The sequence below is a fragment of the Urocitellus parryii genome, chromosome 8, assembly GCF_045843805.1.
Source record: "Urocitellus parryii isolate mUroPar1 chromosome 8, mUroPar1.hap1, whole genome shotgun sequence".
Taxonomy (NCBI): Eukaryota; Metazoa; Chordata; class Mammalia; order Rodentia; family Sciuridae; genus Urocitellus; species Urocitellus parryii.
This window is the reverse complement of record NC_135538.1, coordinates 35,759,124-35,786,111: the sequence shown is the minus strand read 5'-3', so window position 1 is coordinate 35,786,111 and position 26,988 is coordinate 35,759,124. Positions and strand designations below refer to the sequence as shown.

The following is a 26,988-nucleotide window of genomic DNA, read 5'->3' as shown; positions in this document are numbered from 1 at the left end:
ACACAGCAGAATATTAAAAAAAAAAAAAAAAAACTTTTGCTTAAGTGAGCACAGTAGGAAGGAAGTGCCTTAAGAGAAGTTGAACCAGAAAATTTCAGAGAAGGCCTCTTAGTTCCTTGGAAAGCAAGTTACCTGAAAGAGAAGGAGCTCTAAGTATGGCTGCCGCAGTCCGGCTGCAGCAAAATAACCAGGGGGGTGAGGAACAACTTGTGTAGATTGATACAGCAGGAGTTGGAGCTGTTTATTGTAGGACAACAGAGGTATTTATACATTCCACACAGCTTATTTTAATTAACATAAACTCGATACAGCAGTCAACCAATAAGGAATCTCCACACTTAATGGCTCGCTGGCATTACTTCACAAACCACTCCCTCTGGCATTTTGCCAGGCACCATCTTGACTTGTTTACAGACCCTAACATTTCTCTGGCAAAATGCCAGGTGCCATCCTGACTTGTTTACAGACTCTAACATATGGCCACTTTATAACATGCTTAATCATAATATCCAGGTAGAAAAACAGAAGTAAATTCTGCCTTACATCTTCCTTTTTAAAAATAAATCCTTCAAAACCAGAATATAAAAATGTTATTCACTATAAAGCTATTAAATATACTTTAAATATCTTTATAATAATTTTCTTAGAATATTATAGAAACCAATATTTTAGTCAAATAAAAATTACCTATACTCATAATAACATGGTTAAAGATGAGAGATTTAGTCATTTCAATGGTAGATTAAAATACAATGAATGACCATTGAATGTAATATTAAATATAGTCTATTATCCAAATAAAACAATAGGAAATTTTATTTTGAAAATGATAATGAGTCATATATTTTGGCACCAGGAAGAAAGGAACATATTTCATAAATTGGAGTCATTTAACCTGAATCAATTACATGTGAAAGCACTTCTATTATTAATCCAATTTTATTTAGAGACAGGGTCTCACTGAATTGTTTAGCACCTTGCTTTTGCTGAGGCTGGCTTTGAACTTGCAGTCCTCCTGCTTCATCCTCCCGAGCCACTGAGATTACAGGCATGTGCCACCATGCATGACATGTTTTATTCTTAATACTTTTATAAATGTTTCATATATTCAGAAGAGTATGTGAAATAAAATTTGTTATCTGAAGTTACTATATTTAGCGATTTTATAGAGTAATTTCATGCAACAAAATAACATAAATATAGCTACTAGAAAATTTAAAATCACTAGTGTGGCTTATATTTTATTTCTATTGGATGGTGCTGGTAGGTATTGATTTAACAAAGATATTTACTAATTGTTATGGTTTGTATCTAAAATATCTCATAAAGTCTATGTGCTAACAGCTTGCTTGCCAGTCTGCACACTATTGGGAGGATATGCCTTTATTAGGAGGCATAGCCAAGTGGAAGAAAGTGAGGCCACTGGGGGCATTCCCTTAAAGGGGATTTTAAGACCCTGGTTTCTTCCCCCTTTCCCCTCTCTCTCTCTCTCTCTCTCTCTCTCTGTAACTCTTTGCTTTCTGGCCAACATAAGGTGAGAAACTGTTCCACCACACATTCCCTGTTGGCATATTTGGCCTTGTCACAAGACCAAAGCAATAAAGCCCAGCAATCAGATGGAAACCTCCAAAACCATAATACAAAAAAAAAAAAAATAAAAAATAAAAATCTCTCATTCTTTTAAGAAGGAAAATTAAACTTTTTAAAAATTAAGTTTTAAAATAAACTTTTTTCTCCTTTGTCTATGTTTTGTTCTAACAACAGACATCTCACTGACACACAGACAGTGTGACTTTGAACGAGTTAGTAGGCCTATAGGTAACTCAATTTTCTCATCTGTGAAATGTGAATTCAATCAATAACCTACATAAATATAATAATACTCAGAATAGACTCTGACACACTATCAGGACCCTCATTTGGGTGTGTGATATGGACAGGAAGGAGTGTAGCATAGCAGAACACTGTCTATTTCTAAATTTACTTCCATATCTCCTGCAAAACCTACCTCCAGGGGGGAAAATACCTATGTATAATACAAATCATACAGTCGGATCTGAGAATATAAAAAGAATATTTTTTTTAGTCTACCTTCGTAAATTTTAAAAGTAGTTTACAGCTGTTTTCTCAGCCTTCCTTGAACATATGGTTTAGAGATACAATGTTAAGGTGCTATTCAGGGGATAGCAGGGAAGGACTGTTTATCATAAAGATGTACTGAAACATTTTCAGTATATTTCTCATGACTAAAGACGAGACATTTATTATTCATGCTTCATAACACTATAAAGGAGGAATAAATCTTCTAGGAGGTGATCTAGAAATTTGGATCTTCACTATAAACCAAATGTTATGTGATTTACCAATCTATGGGGATAATGCAATCAACTACTAAGTATCAAGATTTATTTTGTTGTGTTTGTCAAGAATGGTGAGGTTTCTAGTTTCTAAAAAGGCTCAACTAAAAGAGCTATCTTTTAAAGACCAAATTATGCTTCTAAAGCAGTTTGCTTATTCCCATAGAGAACTGAAATGAGAGCTTTTTATTTCTTTTAATTTATTTGAACATTCTTTGAGTTGAAAGAGATGTACAAAAACATTATATAGGATGCAACCACTGGTATATATTGGAAGTTCAGTTTCCCATTTATACTTTAGCAAAAAAAAAAAAATCAGGTTTCAGCTTCATTCATGAAAGTTGCTTTCCCACATTTCTACAAAACCTTCCTTCCTTGACCTTTGCTTGAGCTCAAATTTTCTTGAATTCTATCTATAAAACTGTTTATTGGTCAAAGGACAGTATCTTTTTTCAGTAGATTTACTTATCTTTAATTGGAAAGAAATCATTCTGGGGACTTTTCTAAGGTTTCTCCAACAGTTACCAGGTGAAATTGAGGATCTATGTTTACATATTTTAATTCAGAAGAATGGATGATGCCAGCAAAAATGGTGAAATAAAAACTTCTAGAAACTGAAAATCTAGGTTACTTACATAAATATGTAAAAATTGTTCAGGAATTTTTCAGGAAAAAAAACTGAGAAAACCCTTTATTCTCAATTCTGGCTGATTTTGATGTTCCACATTAGCAGGAAGTAAAGACTAAAAAAGAATTTTCACTGACAAGTGTTGAAAGCATGCCCCAAATGAAACAAACCCCTCCACAAAGACTGGAGACTTTGTGGTTTCAGTTGTATTTTTTAAAAAAATTTAAAATCCTCTGACCAGATATTGATTTTCCACTAAATTGAGCTAAGTCTTCAGTAGCTACACATGACAAAGAAAATGTGGACTTAACTGATTTAGTTCAGAAAAGCTATTCAACACATGACAATAACAAGCTGTGGTGAAGAGAAAGAATACAATTTTTATAGTAACTACATTCACTTATTTAAAACATCCAGTTTTTTAGAAAAACAATAGAAATTTATGGACAAAAAAAGAAAAAGAAAAAGAATGGCCAATCACTGGATAGAAGAAATAAAACTCAGACATTGGACTTAACAGAAAAAAAAAATAAATTAAGCTCTCTTGAGTACATTAACTAAAGGAAATCATGTTTATAGAGATAAAAAAGTATGAGAATTATGTCTCAAAATAGATAATATAAGCCAAATTTTAAAATGAGCCAATTATGATAAAACAATCTGAGAAAGAGAAAAAAATTGTATAAAGAAAAAATGGGGTCTTAGAGTTCTACAAGATAAAAACAAGTATAACAAGATGTGAAAAAAAATGGGAATTTCAAATGGAGAGGGGACAAAGGCATAGAATAAATATATAAATAAAAATTGGAAAAACTTCCAAAATTTGATGTAAAAAAAATTGTACATCAAAGAATCTCAACATACTCCAAGTAGGATAAATTTAAAGATCTACACCTAGACACTACATAATCATGCTGCTCAAAAACCAAAGATAGAGAATTTTGAAAACAGGAAAATAGAAATGATTAATCATATAAAAGAAATTTTGAAGAAGATTAAAAACTTAGAGCTAGAGGTGTAGCTCACTGGGAGAGAATATGCTTAGCATAAATGAAAAATAAATCTAGACACTTTCAGATAAAACAGAAAGATTCTGTCACTAACAATCTTTCCATAGAAGAAATACTAAGGGGAATGCTTCAAACTGAAATGGAGGGACATAGGGCAGGAAGTCTATTCCACATGAGGAAATAGAGTATTGATAAAGGCAACTATAAAAATAAATATGAAAGATAGTTTAAATGCAGACTTTTGTTTGAAAAGATTGTTTTTTTCTTGTGATTTAAAAGATAACTGCATAATCAATAATTTTAAATCTCTGTTGTTTGGAACACAATATATAAAGATGTAATTTTTATAATAACAGTACAAGGCAGAAATGTAGCTATAGATAAGTTTTGTAAATCATTGAAATTAAATTAACCCAAAATAGACTGTTACAAATTAAGATGATAATTGTAAATCTAGGGAAACCACTTGAAAACAATGAAAAAAATACATTTAAAAAATAGTCTGCTGGCTTCCATTTAAGGAGTTTTGCAGTTGTCACTTGACACTTGACTCCAACAACAAGCATAAAGATGAACCATAGGAAGAATCAACAACTCTTCCTAGATCTGAGGTCAGAGGGTAAAGCACTGATACCCAAAGTTGAAGACACAGGCAGATAGTGAAAATCACAACTTACCAGGGCAGAAACTTGCAAATAAAATCCTCCAGGGGAACCAGTATTGTGTGTGTGTGTGTGGGGGGGGAACACATGAACTAAAATTTGCAAATTCCAGGAGATTCAGAGGAACAAACCTCAGAGTTAAAAACTTGAGGGGACCTAGTCACAGAAGGACCTTTATACTTTCATAATTTTTACTACCCAGTAAAAAAAACTTGACCAGACTCTCATAGTGAATATCAGAGGAAATGTCCCCTCATGATTCTAGCAGGAGAGAGGGTAAAGGAACCATTTTGAAATACATTAGAGCATTCTGTTTTAACAAGACATGCCCTTAAGAAAAACTACTTTACCAAATACTAAAAAATTGGTGTTTTATCGCATCTTAATTGAGCAATAAAAACAATACCCAGATCCAATCTACTCTGGCCCTCCACTCTAGGGGAAGAAAATACCCACCTCCTGCCCATTCTACTACCCATCCTATCCCAAGGTAAGTGACAACAAGCATTTGCAAAGTTCACATTTCAAAGGTGCACACTCAATAAAAGAATGAGCCCTCATCATAGAACCCTAGAATGCTACTCCTCACCCTACACATTACCACCATTTTACTTACAGCCTTTACTATAGTTCTTTGTACCCAACATGTCATATCTGGCTATAAAGTAAAAAATAAAAATAAAATAAAATATATTACAAGGTATTCTAAAAAGCAAAAACACACTTTTGAAGATCCAAAACAAACATGAGAATCAGACTCAAATTTGGTAGGCATATTATACTTATCAGACCAAGAATTTATGATTAATATGTCGCTAATGGATCTAAAGGATAAAGTACAGAGCATGTGAAAACAGATGAGCAATGTAAGCAGACAGACATTCTAGGAAATTATTTAAATGCTAGGAATCAATAATGATGCAACATAAATAGAAAATGTTGATGGGGTGATTGGTAGACTTGACAGGATCGAAGAAAGAATCACTGAGCCCAAGGATATGTCAATAGAAATCTCCAAGACAGAAAAGCAAAGAGGAAAACACAGGTCTATAAAAACAACAACCACAAAATCCTAGAATATTTATGGACTGAGATAATAGACAATACTTTTTAAAAGGTTGTAAAATATTTTTATTGGGAATACCAAAGTAAAAGTCAGAGAAAAAGAATAGAAACAATATTTGAAGCAATAATGACTGAAAACTTACACCAAACCAGATTCAGAAAGCTCAGAAAACATCAAGAGAGTAAATGCTGAAAAAAAAATGGACCCCCCAAATTAACATCATATTCAAACTTCAGAAAATCAAATAATGGACATTTATGTACTATTTCAACCAACACTGTAGGTCATCCATTCTTCACAGGTTCACATGGATATTCACCAATATAAACCACATTGTGAGCCATAAAATATTTCTTAACTAATTTAAAAAAATAGAAATCTTAATATGTCAGCTCTTACACTATGATAGAATTAAAACAGACACCGATAATAGAAAGACAGCTAGAGAATCTCCAAAAACTTGGATATGGAACAGCATATTTCTAATTAACAAATGAATTAAAGTAGAAAGCTTAAGATAAATTTAAAAAAATATATATTTTAAACTGAATGAGAACAAAGACATAACATCAAAATCTTTGATCCAGTAACAGATATTCTTCAGGGGAAATTTATGGCATTTTATGCACATATTAGAAAAGGATAAAGACAGAAAGAAGTTTCTACCTTAAGAAATTGGAGGTGGGAGGTACTGGGCGTGGTGGTGCCTGCCTATAATCCCAGAAACTCCAGAGGATTGCAAGAAAAGCTGACAAAATTGAATGGGAAAATGCGCAACTCAAAGTAAGAATTGGAAAATTTAATACTCTGCTTTCAATCTTACATAGAACTAGAGAGCACATTCACCAAAAAATAGATTACTTGAATAACACTATAAACAAACAGATATCTTTAGAACATCCCATTCAAAGATAGTAAAATGCACTTTCTTTTTAGGTTTATATGGAACATTGTTCAGTATCAGTCATTTTTTTTTTTTTTGCTATAAAATAAGTTGTAATGCATTTTTAAAAACTGAATCACATGAAATATATCTTCTGGTAACAGAATGATATTAGAAATTAACAAAAGAAAATTAAGAGAATTGGGCAAATAAGGCAAGATGTTTTAAAATAACACTGACTTTTAAAAATTTAAAATCGAAATGGAGTTTAAATTGAAAGTTTTAAATATAGAATAAGATTTTGCTACTGTTAAGATTTATTAAAAATATTAATGGCCTTATTTTTATCATTCTCCTTAGTGCTATTGTAGAATTACTTCTTTATTTCAGATCATTTTCAACACCACCCAGAAGTTCTCTTGGAAAACAAAACATTTTCCGATCATCACCAATAACTGTATTCCTCTATTTTAATCCTGAGTCTTTCAGTAAAATTAGTTTGTAAAGATATTTAAATTTTTTTTCTTAAATGATGAAAACTATCTCTCCAACTGAAAGTTAAAAGGGTTTTTCAAAATAGCAACTTCCCACTTAGACTTTAACCAAAAGTTAAGTTTTTTCACTATTCTAATAAAAAAAAAAAACTCTTTCTACAGAAGATTTTAGTCATTTTAATTAAGTACATTTTTATTATGTACATTTTATCCTTAACACTATGGAGATTATATCTATAAATAAGATTCAGCTTTAACCCTTTGCAACCTTATTATCTATTAGGTAGGTAGTGTTAGTCACACAGCATGCAGATAGCTTCAATTACATGCAAAATGCAATGCATACAATAATTAAGACATGCAAAACAAAAATGATTCAAAAAAGGAGTTGTTACATCTAATTAGAGTACTTAGGAATGGTTTCTTTTAAAGCAATGGTTCTCAACTTTGGCTATCCATGAGTGTCACCCTGGGAAATTTAAGAAATCTTGATGACCATGAAACCTCATGACCAGTCAAATAAATAGAATGTCTTATACAAACGACCTAATCATCAGGAATTTTTAAATCTCCTAAGTGATTCCAAAGTGCAGCCAATTTTAGAACCATTGTTGCACATGACAGTAATGAGGAAGGAATAGTTAGACTTGAACAATGGGTTAGGTTTCAAGTGAAAGGGATAGGATATGAGAGCACCTGAAGGAATCCCCTTCTAGAAAACAGCTACTTTACTTTCATTTTTCAAACCTCAGCTCAATTATAACATTCCCTGCAAAGTTTTCCGGAATTCCTCAATGATAGCAATAATAATCTTAATAATGGTAATAAAAGTTGATGCTTTTTTTATGGCCTGTGCTATATGCCAGCTATCATCCCAAGTACTTTAAATATATTTTAATATTAGTCCTCCCACAACACCAGGAGACAGATAAAATTACTATTCCCATTCTACATGAAAAGAAGAAAAATATCTTATCAAGGTTACATGACTAAAAAGTGGTAGAGAGTTGAGACTGAAATGTATTCCAGAATCCATGTCTGAAACAGGACCAACTGCAGTCTGTTGCTCTTTATAAAGCCTCCCATAGAGCCCAGGTATACTTCAATCATACTATGAAGCACACAACACCAAAAATACTTTCATGTTTTCACTTCCACTACTCTTTATTTATTCAATATACAGTTGTTGAGCATTTTCTTGGTGTCAAAAAGGGCATTTGTTACACGAATATAATGTCACATATATGTCAAAGAATCTGTGAAGGAATTTTAGTCTAGAGTAGAGATCTGCAAATTATAGGCTAAAACCTAATGGCCACATGTTTTGTAAATAAAGATTCATGGAGCCACAACCGCAGTCATTGGCTCATATATAATCTACAGCTACCTGTGTAACATTAGAGTGCAATGCTTTCTATTTGTCCTTAAATTGATTGAATTAAAAGAATTCTATTTTTTTTAAGAACAGTTGTAGAGGGGGGGAGCTATCTTTTTTAATTGTTTTTAGAGATGTACATAACTATTAACAATATAGTTTTACAAATGTGAAGTGGTTACAACATAGTATACCTGGAAAATTCATAGGCAGTTCAAATGGTTCTGGAGACACACAACCTTCAATATTCTCACAAATTTCAGCTATAATCTTCTTAATTTTGAGACCAGTGATTTTAATCACTTCTCCTGTTGACAAACAGCATTCATTTCCAAACATTTCGTAAACAGAGCCTGAAAGGAAAGAAAAGTAAAAGCAGATTTTAAAAAGGAATTAAACAGTGAAGGACAAAGTCGTCGGAGTAAAAAGCCTCATGTGAAGTGTCTTTGCTTAGTTCCTCTCTTAGTTCCCTACTAAACAGGAGTTTAATCAAGCCTAGCAAAATGTACACCATGTACCAGGAAACATTAGATTTTCACTCTATCCACTGGCAAAGTGTAAACAATCTTGTTTTTGCATTATTATAAATTGAATTTGTGGTTTCCTCAGCACTTTTAGCTCATCTTTTCCAAGGTCAAAACAACAAACAGGCCTTCCACTGATGGGACTTATGATCTAATTTTTCTAAGTCACAGAATTAGGCTCAGACGAGTCAACAATGGTTTAAGTAAGTAATGCAAACAGGGTTGTAACACAATCCAAGATCCAAAGACGGGTCTGTTCCCCAGGGAAGAAGAGCACCATATTTATTTGTTAGATCTGCTCCTCTTCATTATTGTGAATATAAGATTGTTTGCCCATTTTTATCTGATAGTTTTTGATAAGCTGGAAACAATACCTTTATGGCAACAGGGGGCAGACCAGCCCAGATAAACTGAGAAGCTTCACTGTAATTCAGGATTTTCAGTATCCTTCCTGACAAACCTTTCATCATAGATTCTAAAGTTAAGCATTTCATTCATTTTTCTTGTTTGGTCCTCTGATGAAAGGACAAGGGGCAGTGAAATAACCAAGGAATGAGTAACCGGAAAGTGGAGAGGCAGAAAGGTCGAACAATCTACCCCTAGTGAAAAGAAAACAACCCAAAACCACAATTCTGGCGTGCTACTGCACTACAATTATGAAGTAAAAAAGGCTGATGTAAGTAAACATTGAAGAGCCAAAGCTTTATTTAAATAGAATATTAATGTGTTCTAACCTTTGAGATAGTTCATAGCCTCTTAATCACACTAAATTTAAAGTATTCGAGGACAAAGTTTTAGGTTTGCTTGATTTCTGAATTTTTTTTTTCTATTGAATACTCCTTCACAGACCCTGCCTGACCTGATAAATAGTAAGAACTTGGAAACACTTTTATGGCATTAATGGTTCTCATAAAAGTTATTAAGCCTGGCATTCAATCTAGCTCTACAATCCAACTCTTCAATTACATCGGAGTCCCACCAGGTAAAGGGACACACTCAAATTAAAACAATTTAAGAAGGTTTAACATATGGGCTATTTGCATAGAGGTACAGCCAGCCCCAGGCAACCTAAGAAAATTAATGTCTGATCTCATTCTCCTTCCAGGTACCTTACTAGCCAATTTCCTCCAGAAACCAAAGGACTAGGGAGCTGCTAATAGTCCCATAAAAGTCCACCATCCAGACAGGGTGGAAATGACCTCAGTACATCAACATTACTGTCCCTTAGCTAATGAAAAGTAATTTTGTAAGCTAGTGTGTATCTGTTCCTCAAGCTATGAGTATGTACTTCCACAACACCTTTTTTTCTCATTTTATTTCCTTAACTAGTTAAATTCTCATACTTTTTAAAAACGGTAATACATAGAATTATCAGCGGTCTCAAGTCCTTTGTGGAACAAATTGAGGCATCCAAATAAACAATAAATAATCTACAATGACATTACCTCCAATAAACTTAGAAAAGCTGTTTGCTATAATCCTCATTCATCAATTATCACATACTAACATTTTAAATCTTAAGTATTATTTCACCCTGTATTTAACTTTTTGTGAATTTAGATTTTATTACTTCCAATTTAATTTTAAACTTCATGAGAGAAAAAAATTGCATTGTATTAATGCATGACTATAACATATCAATCTCCTTTCTCCACTGAGTCCTCAAACATAAGAGAATGGCTACTACAGTGTTGGCAGCTACCCTGGAAAGGAGCTATGTACACACTTTTAAGTCCTGAGTAAAGAGGTACTGCATTGGTATTGTACCCATTGCAATGCAATTGGACCTTACCTCTGCTTGGATAAGAAAGATGCATTACCCAATGGGGTTGGATTACAACCACTTGTTTGTTGTAACCCTACCCCTTGCCTCATTTGAATGGCTTCTCCTCAATAAAACCTGGGTTTGAGGCATGCTCCCTCTCTTTTTTGCCTGCCTTGCCCCCCTTGTGGGAGCTGTGGCTGAGAAGCAGTCACTGAACCCAAAGAAAAAGGTATTTTCTGTGTCTGTGTCTTTATTTACTTAGCCCAAATTCATTTAGAGTGACCCTGATTGATTTAGTCATATGATGCTGCAGTATGGGTCCAGCAGTGTGTTTGGCAGTATGTGTCAGATAAAATGCACAGTCTTTTTTCACCCGAAGCTCTGCTTAGAAGAAGATGGCCAAGTTCTGCTAACATCTGCAACAGATTATGAGAAAGTTGTAAGGAGCATATGATAGGTGTTTAATTAGCAATTGCATGGTGAAAAGATTAAAGGAGAATTCCTGAAGGAGAGGAGAGCTGAGCTGTGTTTTAAAGGATGCATCACAAGATCATAGGACAGGTAGAGGAAACAGTATTTGAAAAGGCACTGACATGTGAAAGAGCCTGACACATTCTGGAAATTTCAAGTAGTTTGTTATGTCTAAACTGTAAGGTAATAAAAGGGAAGTGGTTAAAAACAGAGGCTAGAGAAGAACATAGAGGGAGTTCAGACTGTGAATTCTTTCAAATCAAAATTATATAGGGAAGATCAGTGGAGTAGAAGAAAGATTGAGAGTAAGAGAGGAAGGATGGGAAAGAGGAGGAAATATGGAATAAACTTAACAAAATTACATCATATGCACATATAAATGGACCACAGGGAATTTCACTTTCATGTATATATAGAAAGTACCAACAAAAAAATAAATTTAAAAACAAATAAAAGGACTATGAATAAAGGGAGAAAGAATAGGGAGAGAGAGAATAGGGAAAGGGAAAGTGGGGTTGGGGTGGGGAATGAGGATTGAAATAAAATTCCATGCAGGTAAGATTTTGTCAAAATGAACTCAATTACTATGCATAACTAGTAAGAAAAATGCTCTTAAAAAAATGGAAGAGTTGGTCTGGGGATGTGGCTCAAGTGGTAGCGCGCTCGCCTGACATGCACGGGGCACTGGGTTCAATCCTCAGCACCACATAAAAATAAAATAAAGATGTTGTATCCACCGAAAACTAAAAAATAAATATTAAAACTCTCTCTCTCTCTCTCTCTCAACAACAACAAAAAAGGAAGAGTCATCTGAAGTCTGAAGCATCCTGAAAGGCAGAGAATCTTCACTTCCAGTTCTAATGGTACAAGAACAAATTCCAATTTAATAAGAGGTCATTTGTTCTCTAGACACTTGCTATCCAGAGTTTGATTCACTGTGTCACCTTGTTTCACCTGGGAGCTTGTTAGGATCTTACCCAGACTTCAGATCTGCTGAATCAGAACCTGCATTTTTAACAAGATCCCCAAGTGATCTATAAGTACATTATGTTTGTAAAGCATTGGTGTAGGCAACAAAAGCTTAGCTGAATTTGTTACAAAACTAGAGATTGTTACAAAACTAGACAGAGAGAGGAGGACATGGCACACAGAGAAAACCTCTGGTATTATTGAGGTGAAAGATGCTGTAAGTGGGGACAAGGGAAAAAAAATAGAGAAGTGGCATGGTAAGATTTTTCTTTGTCACCTGAAATAGAACATATTTTAACCCCCAATTTTAGCTGAAGTCTGTTGTGCTTAATTTCAGTGTGATGAGTGTCTAATTGTAGACGTAATGGATAGCCAGTGGACTGACTTGAAATACTATCTCTCAAAAATTCAGCAAAAATTAAAAATGGAGCAATATATTTGCATGAGATTCTGTATTAATTCACAAGGACTATAAACCAGAAAATTCTATGAGAAGAAAATTCTGTGAGTTTTGGTCACCACATAGAATGTTTTTGACTCTTCAGTTCTCTTTTTAAACATCCCTCTCATCATCTTCCAAAAAAATTTCAATTTTTTACATCTTTTAAGGAAAAAAACTTCATGCAAATTAGGTTAACATTTATCATTTCTCTTTAATATTTTGTGACTCTCAATGTTTTTCTAACCAAGAAAGGTATTAATACACTTTAATAAAGAAGTGCTTAGTGATGGCCAGCATTAGAGAGTGAATGACTGTAGTACAGGTGACAAGAACATATGGCCAATCTCAAATCCCTAAAATTGGAAAGTTCCTTGTATTTTGCTATGGCCAATATAATGTCTCTTAAAATACTTTTGGCTTCAGTTCTAATATAAAATGGTGAACTTTATAAATAGACATTTTCAAAATCTCAGAAAAAACACATATGTGTAATTGCTTTTTAAAATTTTTCTGAGATGTGTGTCTGAAACATGTTTGTGTATATATAGACATACATATTAAAATGGTTTTGTTTCATTTTAACCACAAGACATGTATTTTGAATATGCAAGTCTCGAATCTCTTCTATCTTTACAGACTGATTCTTTCCAAGTCAGAGCATATGTATTCAGGATAATGCCAAACATCAGAGAAAAGTGGAACAAAGCAGCCTGCTTTCAGTGATCAAACATCTCCCCTGAAGGCTGTAATGAAAGAGCCACGTGCCTTTGAAATCACCTTCTCTGTAATGCTACTTTGCTCAATAAAAACGACACATTAATATCCTTTTATGAGCTCATCCCTTGTTGGACAATCCAAATAAGCAATGCTGTGATCATATCAGAACAGCCAAAACAATTGGTTCAATAGATTTTCTTCCCCTCAAAATGAGGCAGTCGGGAAATAGAAAACTACATTGTTCGGAGATTTTCTCCTCTTGACTCAAATATACTCTGCCCCTTCACCTTCTCCTCAACCTGTCAAAGTCCAACTAACTCTAAAGATCCAGTTCATGCTCATCTTCTTCAAAGACTTCCTTGATCCCCACACCTGTTTAACAATTAATACCCTCCTCTGTGTCTTAATAGCATTTTGTATGTATTTTTATTATAGCTCTTAATGTGTTATTATCACGACCTGCCCTTAGGATATTACTTTCTGACCATTAATGTTATATATTTTTGGAATGTGTTTCTAGTAAAGAAACACCATGATAACTGTATTTATACCACCATACACAGCTAGAATCACAGTTTTTGTCACTTAGTAAATCCCTAATGAATGTTATTACTTTGATTTAATGTAAGATGACAACAAATATTATGTACAATGATATAGAAGGGGTTATTCTCCATAAGCTGAAGGTTTTGGTGTGAGTTATATCTTCAGGTGGTATGTTTACTATCAAAAATACAAGCACATGTGAGATTAGCTGGACACTTGTGACTCCCCAGGCAAGAAAATATTGAGTATAGGTGACTCTCATATGATTTCTACCTACTGAGTTTGCCACATTACCATTACATTTGCCATCTCTATAATGCTAGACTTGAAGAGAGGCTCATGTGATGACCTGAGATAGATATGGAGGAGTTAGGAAATTATGTCTGCAATGTTTGTTTGATAGTATATGACAATGTATAGAAAATAATATTAGATGGAAGTTACTCATGAAGATGCCTTTGCGTCTCATAAATATGTGTGACTATTCTTTGCTTAAGGATAGCACAAATTATCAAGAATCAGCAGTACCATAAAGGGAGACTTTAAGTGCAAAAATTCCTTTATTGGAACCATATTCCTAGATTTGGTGCCTGATGAGCCATTAAAGAAATATGCTCAATTTTCTCTTATATAGTTCACCATAGTAATGAAGCTTAATGGGGACTATGATTGCAATAGACATTTACATGGCCAGTTGTCCATATTGAGACTGTCTCCATTCCCTGCAAAATAGAGACAAAGTCTTTCTCACTATCTGAAGAATATATAGAAAAATAAATGACCACGATATTTGATATTTGAATGCAGTATACAAATAAGTAGGCATGACACAGAAAGTCTGTTGCTTTACTATGGGTAAATAGTGACCAATTTTTACCTGTTTAAAAAATTATATAATCACAGAAAGTATATGTGCCCATTGATAAGAAATGATTTTTCAAGGTCATACTTTCTTCCCCCTGACATATCAATATAAGGGGAGAAAAACACTGGAATGGAGTGGTAAGATAAACAATGGCTTCACTAGAAGAACTGAGCAATAATCTCTCCAGCCTCTAAGGAAATGAGGTTCTTCTTGATAACTGGAAGTGTAAGTATTATCCAAGACAAGCCTAGAAACAGAAATGTGCTGGAAACTGCAGTGTATCTTGGTGAGTCTTTAAAAGTCTGAGCATGGGGAGAAATGAAAGTTCTAACAGGAGCTTGACAACCAAAACAGGAGATCAAAATGCTAGTAGGGTTGGAAACCAGAAAACCCAACTTTCCAACCATTCTGAGTAAAGCACATGGCTTTCGGATGACTAGGTTTTAGTGACAGAGAAGGAGTAAGTCACAATTTTATATATTACCTGAGAAATAATTATTTTATGGCCTATTCTATTAATTTTTTTAAAAAAACGGTGCTAAGAGGGTTTGCAAGAGGTTGTCATGATAGAAGTAATGATCGAAGGTCTTTGTGTCAAAAATTATCAAAGCAAATGGATTTAGGGTAGGGCTGTATGAAATGAATATCCCCCCTACATATCCACAAAACGTTTGCCTGTGATGGTGGAGTAATTCAGTGGTTCTTTAGCTCCTTACTCATAAATCAAACATTCTTACATTTATTCAAATGTCAACCCAAAATGACATCACCAACAATAAAAAGATTTCTTTAATGAACAATACCACATTGGAAATTAGTTTATTATTTTAGGAAGAACTTAGTTTCAAGCACATTTTACATATTTTAATATACTTGTCTATGCTGCATAAATTAATGTAAATAAATCTACTAGAGACCTCTATAGCCACTTAAAGCTATAAACCCACTTAATGAATATAAATGTACTGATTGCATTGATTATACAGGGCCTCCAATGCACTATAAAGTGTTCACACAATACATAAAAAACAAAGCTTTACTACGCTATATACTTCCCTGTGTTCATTAACGTTAATAAAGCCTTTCATTAACTATTCTTCTTGTGAATTATAGTTTAGAAATGAGAGTAAAAATTTAGATATTTTTATAGAAATGTTGGAGGTCCTGTCCTTTGAATTAAATACAAATGATTTTGTTATTTTGTGTGTTTTTAATGTATATTATTTTTGGTACCAGGAATTGAATTCAGGGGCACTTGAACACTGAGCCACATCCCTAGCCCTATTTTGTATTTTACTGCTGGGATTACAGGTATGTACCACCATGAATGGCCTTAAATTTTTTACTTAATTTTCGTAATTAATTTATCTTGTATTTTATTGAATTATCAGTCCATGATGGATTGGAAGAAGAAAACAAATTGGGCCTTCACCACAGATAGTTTGAAAGCCCTTCCTAAAGGCACTAATAAAAAAAATATGCATATGACCATAGAAAAACCAGAATGTAGTTTCAAGGAACTAGAAAGAGTATGAGTCAAACATATTGAGAAAAAGAAAGTAATAAACTAAATATTTATGTAAAGACTTAGTCTGTGTTATTAACTCATCTATCTCAATAATATCAGTGGCCTGGGTCCCCTAACTAAAAGACACAAATGTAATTAACTGGACAGTAATAGTTCTAATTACAAATTATTACCTGGAGATTCAGATTTCTACATCATATTCATCTGAGTTGTGCAAGTCATTGTTTCAACCTAATTGACTTGGGGTGTTTGAGTTGCTCAACCCATATATGGAAGTTTCAAAGCCATAAGCATGGGAAATCCCCTACTTGAATTCTGTGAGTTTGACCTATATGACATACCAGGTATTCCCCATGAAAGAGATGGCAAATACCTGAAATGTATTCTGCCACTACTAATCATCTACGATGTATTTCCAATGAAGTCCAGATGTGACCCAATAATTGTCTTCAACATGAAGTTCCTGGTGATTTTCCAATTAAAGATGGTTTACCAGGTATAAATTGTTGTCAGCCCAATCCTGCACTATAATTTATTTCTTTTTGTCCCTTTGGCTGATACTACTTCTAAAGATTTTAATCCTCAAGTTGGGATAATTTACTGCCAAAGTCTTTTTCAAAAGAAATGTAGCAGAATCCATCATTTATTCTAAGGCAGCTGTCTGCATTTAAGTATAAAACATCTAACTTGATAATGATCACAGCTTTATGTAGCCCAATAGCAGCTGGAGAATGAATTTAAAATTAATTTATATCTCTAAGCAAATTTCCACCAATTCTAAACATTTGTTGAATCACTGAGTCTCAGTGTCAGGAACTTAAATACCATCATATCTTACTAATGTACTACAGTGACTGAGCCTCTTCACAAAAGTTTTACCAAGTGGTTGTCCAAACTATATCTGAACATTTTTGTTGATGACACTCCATTTATTTTAATAAATTTATTTTAAGGTAAACTACTGTTGAGCAATTATTACCATTAAAATCCTCTTTATTTTGTTAAATGTAATTCCTGTTCCTATCGGATATATGCCTTGGGATTTTTGTAGTCCTTGGAATAATACGATTATTTTAGCTCTTATAGATAGAAACCTTAAAATGTTTGATACAGCTGCCATCAGTTGTCCTTTCTAAGAAGCAGAGTTGCAAAACAATTGGAGAATATCCAGGGCTTTGGCATACCATGTAGGTTACCTGTTATAAAACTATTGAACCACAGCTTTCGTGGTAGTGAACATATTCTCAAAGTTTGGTAATGTGGTATCTTGCCTTTCAAAAATGTGTGTCCATAAGTGTTTTTGGAGAGGCTAGATGGTACCAGTCAGGAATGTCCAAAGAGAGTTTTCCACAAGAAAATAAAATCTTTGTATGAAGATCACAACATTTGGCTTGTCAGCCAATAGTCAAAAAAATTCCTATAGTATAAAACAAAAACAACTGAAAACTGAGTAGCAAATTAGAAAAATATTACCTGATCTAAAGCTGAATAATTCCCCTGCATATTTTTCCATTATTAAAGTCAAAACATGAGGATTATTTCCCCAGGGAAGAAAATAGAAGTTTTAGTCACTGCTTAATTCTCAGACTTGGAATAATTTTTGAATACTTAGGGAAATAATAGTCTTTAAAAATACAGTTTTTAGTAGAAGAAAAAAAATCTACATCATAGCCAAAATCTTTCTTTTTTTACAAATATAAGAATTAAATAATGGGAGACTGCTATCATATAGTAGATTTTAAACAAAAAGGGATCCAGTGCATGAAGGAATTTCCCACTCTGATGGAAAGAAAATCACAACTTTTTTCTAACTACAAAAATAAAAAAGTCAAATGCACTATATTTTACTTCCAAAATTGTTCTTTGTGTTACATCAGAAAAAAAAATTGTTTTGCAAATCAAAGCTTTCGATTTACAAAGTGTTTATGATTTAAAGAAGTAAAAGTCAGATCCTGAGGAAGAAGGTCATAGAATTTATGTTTTATAGGAAAGACAATAGAGGATTCCAAGTCTATCTTCTGGGAAAACATCAGGGAAAGAAAAATGTTAGTACAATGTAGAGTTGTGCTGGAGAAAACTCCTTGGGCCTGATTTGGAGATACCCTGTGGAGAAATGCATTTCTAACCTCTGAAGCATCCTGTCTGATCAGTTTCAGGATGCTGTTGCTGAAGACTATGACTAACAGTCATTTAATGAAACTTGAAATCAACCTGAAGAAACAAGCCCAGTTTCTCAGCTTCTCAGTTCTGTCTGTTGAAGACCTTCTTTAACAGTTACCTGAATGTCCAGCAAAATAATATCTACTGATATGTATCAGAAGCACCCGCATCCATCTTCAGGTTAAATGATTTACTAAAAGAACTCATAGAAGTCAGAAAAGCTTCCAGGCACGGTGGCATATGCTTGTAATCCCAGCACCTTGGAAGGTTGAGGCAGTAGGATCAAAACCAGCCTCAGCAAAATGAGGCGTTAGGCACCTCAATGAGATCCTGTCTCTAAATAAAATACAAAATAGGGCTGGGGCCCCTGAGTTCAATCCTTGGTACCCTGTTCCCCTCACCCCTCAAAATAAGAAGTCAGAAAAGCTGTTACACTCATGGTTACAGCTTATTACAGAGAAAGGATACAGATCGAAATGAACAAAGGAAACACATACATAGGGAAAAGTCTAGGAATAATGTGGCAGAATTGCCAATTGTCCTCTCTCAGTAGAATCACATGCACAGAGCATAATTCTCTAAGCAATGGTCATTAGCATCATGTACAAACTATGCCAATGAGTGAAATTCACTTGAGCCTTACTGTCCAGGGATTTTTTAATAAGTCACACAAGCACTGCTGGCCCATCGAATAGATCTTAACTACTCAATATCCAGGTCCCTCTCCACAGTAAAACTAATACAATGTGTCCCAGACAAACAAAAAAATAGGCATTCACCACAAATCACATTGCTAGAATAAACTATCTGAAGTGCCTAAGTCCAGGGTATATTATGACATTCTTATGAGGCAGGATGTTCTAAGAGCTTCTAGGATATGTCCAAGGAGCCAGTCAAAGGTGAGGGTTTTTTTTTTTTTTAAAATTTGGAACATTGAAAGCTGAAGTATGCAAATTTACTCAGTTAACCCTATTGAGTACTATGTCTTAAAACTTTCCATTAGCTTGTCAGGAAAAGAAAAAACTGTCTAGGACTTGAAAAGGGAAAAAAAAAAGATTGCTATGGAGAGCTAAATATTGCCTACTAGACTCTGTGGAATTATTTGATTGTACAGAGGTATACATCTTTGGGTGACATTATATTGCCTGTAGAAAATGGATAGAAATATAGACTATTCTTATCCATAGTAATGCAGAGAATTATTTTCCATTTCAATATTTTTTCATTAGATATAAAATCAGCTATATCTTACAGAAAAATAACCCTAAATATTACATGATTATGGCTGATAATCAGGGTTGAATATACTGTAAATTCATTTTAGCATTTCTGGTTGTGTGTGTGTGTGTGTGTGTGTGTGTGTGTGTGTATGTTTGAGGATCAAACTCAAGGTCTTGTGCATGCTAACAAGACAGCTACCACTGAGATATTACCTCAGCCCTGAACTGGCTTTAATATTTTACTGGTCCCCTTACTTAATGAGTTAAAATCTTTTATACATTCATTTTATGTTCATATAGGAGTAAAATTTTTCACTTTGTGAAAATGTTGCTTTATCAATTTCATATTAGTTGTGCAGCATTTACATTATCTTTTCTATATGTCTAGTCATTTGTAACAGTAGGTTCCTAGATTCCCAGAAAAGCCTTGAAAATAGACAGGAAGTCTCCAATGGCTATATTTTTTGCATGGTTTTGAAATACACTCTCCTTACTTTTGTAAAATATCATATTAAATTTATACTGTACATGTTGATGTTGTCCCTGGTGTCTCTCTTTTTTCGAAAAATTTTGCACTGACTTCCTTTTCTTTGTTTTCTGACTTATTGAAGGTTTTTTTCCCCCTTTAACTAAAAGAAAATATAAGATTAAAGATCTAGCTTGTCCTAGAAATATATTAAGTATTTTAATATTCTTTTATAAAGCATAATGTCCATTATGAGTTATCTACCTATCATGTCTTATAATTTTGCTTTATAGAGTTTTTCAATGACTAAGTTCTAAAATAACACTAACATTATATAGTTGTGCCCCTAAATAGTTTTTTCAACTCTAACTCTCTTTTTGGTAAGGACTTTTTAGTTATATTAAACCTAAAATACATAGAATTTCAATATCTTTGGAAGAATAATATTTTTACATTTTATTTTCAAAGATGTCACTGAGAAATTTAAAACTACAATAAAATTTAAAAGTGCATTCTGAGAGGGGTGGGGCTGAGGTTCAGTGGTAGAAGGCTTGCCTCACAGGGGTGAGGCCCTGGGTTTGATCTTCAGCACCACATGAAAATTAAATAAATAAAGATATTGCATCCATCTACAATTTTAAAAAGTGCATTATGAGAGTTCATTATTTTCTATATTCTGTTAAGTTTTTAAAACAATGAAAATGCTTCATAACAAATTGAACTAATGTGTAATATTAAAGAATTCTTACTATTCACTTTTAGTAAACAGTCTATCATCCACCGAGAATCTAATATTGCCTAATTCAGAGAAAAAAAAAGGTACTATCTAAAGATAACAAAAAAAATTCAAAGGATCTTTTTTTTTTTTTTTAGGAGACATACATTCTAAATAGTCGGAGATGAAAGGGCCACAAATATAAAAAAGAACAATTAGTAAAAAAGAATACCAAGCAGAAAGAGCTTTGGTTACAACTAATTTTTTTCTCATTAATAGTATTGTTAGTAGCCAATAAAAAAATTCTTTTTCTACTATAGAAAAAGAAATATGATCAATACTTTTTGATAACTGTTCCCTTCTTCCAGGGTAAAAATCCTCAGAACTTTTTAAGTCACATAACCCATTGTCAGTCTTGGGAAAACTCTGAGAAAAAACTGACTTGAAGGCAGCTGAGTTTAGCCAAGTAATTTCCCTGTATTTACTGGTATGTTTGATTCTTTGGAATTCAAAATGGTGAATAGAAGAGTTGGTCATGAATCCACCACAAAGACCCTCATTCCAGTGATGAAACAGATCCCCAAATATCAGTTCCTTAAGCAATAAAGTTTATTTTTGTCTCTCGGGTAACAACCTGGTCCTAAGTAGTCAAGGTTTACATGGAATCCTCATAGGATCTGGTTTTCTTATGTTGCTGTTCGGATCTCTTCACCATGGGTTTCATCTTTTATGTTCTAAGATAACTGCTCAAGTTTCTACCATAGTATCTAAGTTTCAACTAGTGATGGAGATGGAGAAGAGGAAACATTCCTTTCATTTTAGTGATATGGCAACAGAAATTTTGCACATCAAACACCATCTCAACTCAATGACTGAAACATAATTAAGAGGCCACAGAAAGCTTCAAGAGAGCAGCACAATCTTGTCTTTAGCTGACATTGTTACTGCTGAAGGGAAGAACAGATAAAGTTCAAGGACAGCTAACTGTGTAAAGGAAATATGTTGCATTATTTAAGTTAGATTGCAGTGTGCCTGTAAAATCTTACGATTGTATTATGGAAAGATAAATGTGTGTTTTTATTTCAAACACCAAAGACAGGAAGTCTGTTGCTGAGGCTGAGACTGTAAAATGAAATTTCAGAACTGATTGCTATCTCCACTGAGGAAATAAGTCTCTCACTCTCTCTTACATACACACATACACACACACTTTTCTCTCTCCATTTATTCTTATGCATTTCACTAGGAAAAATTTTCCAATATAAATTGCTTTCTTGGCTGGGAGTGTGTAGCTTTCTAGTAGTGTTTGTGTTGACTATACATGAGGCCTTGGAGTCTAAACCTAGCACTAAAAAACAAACATATGAAAACAGAAAAGGAAAAAACAACGCTTTCTCTAGTGTCAAGTTCAAATCCAGAATATTCAGTTGATTGATGTGTGACTAAAGTAATTTCTTCATCTATTAAATAGGGATATGCCTTATTCCTTACTTTTCATATGAGCATAATATTACCTCAAATAGTTGTTTTGAGGATTAAGTAAGTTCATAGCCCCAACATGACATCTATTGAGGGCTTAGTATCAGCAAGTGTTATTACTATGATTATTATTTCTAAGTCTGAATAATAATTGTATAGTTTTTTAATTTGTGTATTGGTGTGATTGTTGTGATCAAGATGAAGTGTGCTTCTTCCTATGGATGGTGTTGGTTTGGATGTGAGGTATCCCCCACCCCAAATCCCATGTGTGAAATAATGCAAGAAAGTTCTGAGGAGAAATGATTCAGTTATGAGAAAATGGATTTGGATTAGGAATAAAGATACATTCAAGGTCAATGCTTCTCAAATGTCTACCCATGAACCCTGGTATGTCACATAACCATGTTGGCTACATGGATTACATGTGTCTAACATATTGAAATCCTCATTTCCTGAAGTGATCAGATTAGGTGGGTCTGGAATGAAAAGTAGCTTGGTGACCTTTGGCTACTTGTTGCCTTGTCTGTCAGGCAAAGTAGGGGGCAAACAAATATTAGTACTGTGTATTTATGTATGTCATAAGGTAAAGGGTGAGAAGGAATATCTCAGAAGTATTCCTAATGCAGAAGATAAGCTGCTTTCTTTCATGTGAAAATTGGCAGAAAAGTAACTGTTACCCAGGCAAGGATAAAAATCTATAACTATTTATAGAGGATCTCTGAGATTAATTAATTGTTCATTTATTGACTTACTTTGTTTTTATGTATTCAGCAAATTAATTAAACACATAGTATATTCCAAACAAAATGACTATTCTGTATAAGACTAATATATTGGTGAGCAAGTGATATATATGTTGTTGATCTTCATGAAATTGTTAATATATTAAAAGAAAATATTTTAATCAAATAATCATACAAATATATGAATATGAAATATAATTACTGTGAAGGAAAATTTCATGATACTAGGAAAACAGGTCTGGGCTTCTGGGCTCTAAGAATGTACACCTGTATCATATTTACTTAAAACTCAATTATCTGGGACTTTCCTTTCTGGGAAAATAGAGTAGACACATATTTTCCTATTCTTGTACAGTCCAAACTTAAGCTAAAGAAACTAGAAACCTAGAATTGCCAGTGGGTTCTAACAAATAAAGCCTCAACAAAGCCTGTTTTCTCTAGCTAAAAGACCAGAAAAGAAACAGTCTGTAAGACCGAAGTCTTTGGGTTGGGGTTGTGGTTCAGTAGCAGAGTGCTTGCCTCGCATGTGTGAGACACTGGGTTTGGTCCTGAGCACCACATAAAAATAAATAAATAAAATAAAGATATTGTGTCCACCTACAACTAAAAATTATATATATAAAAAGACAGAGTCTTTATAAATTAACCACTGTATTCCAGCCAAGTATCACAGAAGAAACTGGCTAAATGTCAACCCCTGACAGTAAAAGCCAAGTAGAGGCCAAAGAGAGGCCCTGCCAGCCTATAATAAGACATTCCTCCAGGCTTTGCTTGGGTGGTATCAGAAAAGAGAAAGTTGACAGCCGGAACTTGCATCTTACTGAAGCAGCAAAAAATTCCCCAAGCCGGTCCCCACCCAAAAGTGTCCTTTTTCCTTTGTCCTGGAGGTCATGGCTGTCTGGTGAAGAATCAAGACTTTGACCATCTCCCTGCCTGCCATGTGGTGTGAGGAAAAGCTGTTGGGAACAGTAGTAATGCACACTCATTTCCCTCCCAGGGTCGTGTCACAGTGAAGAGCTGCACTCTCACCCAGCTCGGCAATAAAGAGGTCCTCTCCCCCCCTTAGTTGTCACACAGACTGAAGGGGAAACATGGATTTCTACCTCACCTGGTAGTAATGAAGCAATACAAGATCCTCTGTGGGAACAGACAAAAAACAGAAACCAAACTGAAAATTAAAACATAAAATGGCAAACCGAGGTCCACCACATCAATATTTACATTAAATGCATCTGATCTAAATTCACAAAAGCATATTGATTGTCAGAGTAGATTAAAAAATATATGTATAACCCAAATTTATGCTATCTAAAAGAAGTTCATTTCAAATGTAATTATGTAGGCAGATTTTTTTTAAAAAGTGAGTAGAAAAAGATATATCATGCAAATATTTACCAAAGAAAATAGAAATGGATATATTAATATCAGATAAAGTAAACATTAGAGTCCCCAAATTAAAGTAGAAAGATACATTACAAAAGCATAAGCAGGTTCATCCACCAAGAATATATAGTGATCCTCAAAAGGCATTTGACAAATCACAGAGCTGAAAAATATGTGAAACGAACTGTTATAACCAAAATGTGAAATACACGAATCCACAATTACGGTTGGAAACTTCTGCATCCCTTCTCTCAACTATTGAAAGAAGAACTAGGCAAATTATCTGCAAGCACACAGAGAATTCTACAACACTGACAACTACAATATCTAATCTCCATTAATAGAATATTTTTCCAAACAGCAGCAGAATGTTTTCAAGTGCCCACAAGGACATAAGCTAGATGCACTGTGCCATAAAACAGACTTCAACAAACATATCATGCTCTTCTATGACCACAATAAATCAGTATCAGAGAGATAACAGGAAATTCTCCTTCTCCTTGAAGGCCAAACAGCATACCTCCAAATAATCTGTGAGTCAAAAGGAAATTTCAAGAAAAGATAGTTATGTATCCTGAACTAAATGAAAATGAAAATACATCTTATCCAAATTTGTGGGACACAACCAAGATGGTTCTGACAGGAAAATTTTTAGCACTAAATGTTTATATTAGAAAAAAACAAAGTCTCAAATCAATAGTCTAAGTTCCTATGTGAAGACACTGTAAAGAGAAAAACAATAGAGAAAATCACTGTAGTAAACACAAGAATATTTGAAACCATAAAGCATATTGACAAATCACCAGCAACTCTGGAAGAAAAAATGAGAAAGACAAATGACCAAAAGAGTATTGAAACAGAGGGTATCTTACAGACCCTCTAGACATCAGAAGGGTAATAACTTTACTTACATAATTTGCCAACTTAGGGAAAGTGAGCCAATTTCTCAAAAAATATACCACATATCACCAATATGGAACATATAATCTGTTCATTCCAGTAACCATTAAGGAAACTGAATTCATAATTTTATAATGTCCCCACAACCAAAAAAAAAAAAAAAAAACAATCCCCAGGCCCTAATTGTTTTCCTGGAAAATTCTGCCAAATTTTTGAGGAAGTTTTATTACTAATTCTATATGATTCTTTCCAGAAAATATAAGAAGAAAAATAACCAATTTAGTTGGTAAAGCTAGTATTACCATCATACCCAAACCATAGACCAATATTCTTCATTAACAAAGACAGACAATAATCCTTCACAAAATATTAGCAACTAGAATTCAGCTACATACAAAAATAGTTATACACCATGACCAACCGTGACAAATCCCAAAGACATAAAGATGGTTCAATCACAAAGAAGACATCAATGGCCTCCACTGTACTAACAGGACAAAGAAGAAGAGGCTTGTGGGTGTATCAATTAAAACATTAAAAATTTTTGAAAAAGATTAAATTAAATAGATCTTCAAAATAATAATGAAAAACAGAAAAACTAAGGATTCAGGGAATTCCTCAAATAAAGTTATATATATTTTTTTAAAATCTCAAAGCTATAATTTTACTTGATGATAAAACTGAATAGTACCCACCCTAATTTCTCATTCAATATATTCCTAGAAGCTCTAGCTAATGTAGTAACACATACTGACTTTCAGCTTCACAAGAATCGGAAAGAAAAGACTTGTAACCCAATAAAAAAATAAGTGTCCCTATTTGCAAATGACATAATTATATACACAGAAAATCCCAAAGAATCAACAAAATAATTCCTAAAATGATTATATCAGCTCACCAAAGTTGCAGGGTACTCAATTAACATACAAAATATCAATTTTATTTTCTATCACTGACTATAAGCATGTGGACATCATAATTAAAAAATCATGTATCATTGCTCAAACAATAATTAGTTGTAAATATAACAAAACATGTATAGAATTTGTGTGCAAAAAAACTATAAACAATTTTGATACTAAGAAACTAAATGAAGAGACATATTGTGTCCACAGGTTGGAAGTCTCTTCATAGCTGAGATCAATTTTCCACAAATTGATGTATAGTAAATGCAATTCCTATTAAAATTTCAGCAAGATTTTTATTGTAGGTAGATACAAGATTATTCCAAAGTGAATACAAAAAGGGCATGGAACTAGAAAAGCTAAATAATTTTAAAAATAATAATAATAAAGCCTGGGCACAGTGGCGCACACCTGTAATCCAGGTAGCTTGGTGGGGGTGCTGAGGCAGGAGGATCATGAGTTCAAAGCCAACCTCATAAAAAGCAAGGCACTAAGCAACTCAGTGAGACCCTGTCTCTAAATAAAATATGACATCGGGCTGGGGCTGGGGCTCAGTGGTTGAGTGCTCCTGAGTTCAGTCCATGGGAAGGAAGGAAGGGAGGAAGGAAGGAAGGAAGGGAGGGAGGGGGGAAGGAAGGGAGAGAGGGAGGAAGAAAAGAAGGAAGGAAAAGAAGGAAGGAAGGAAGAAAGAAAGGAAGGAAGGAAGGAAGGAAGG

At 33.8% G+C, this 26,988-nt stretch overlaps 1 protein-coding gene across 1 annotated transcript in view; it reads right to left on the bottom strand.

Annotated features, from left to right (window-relative positions):
• The window catches only part of Themis (thymocyte selection associated), a 180,543-nt gene that overhangs the window by 129,580 nt on the left and 23,975 nt on the right, over nt 1–26,988 (bottom strand). Inside the window, exon 2 of the mRNA XM_026380986.2 lies at nt 8,670–8,828. Within this exon, the coding sequence (XP_026236771.2) occupies nt 8,670–8,828 (159 nt within the window). The remainder of the gene's footprint in view (nt 1–8,669; nt 8,829–26,988) is intronic.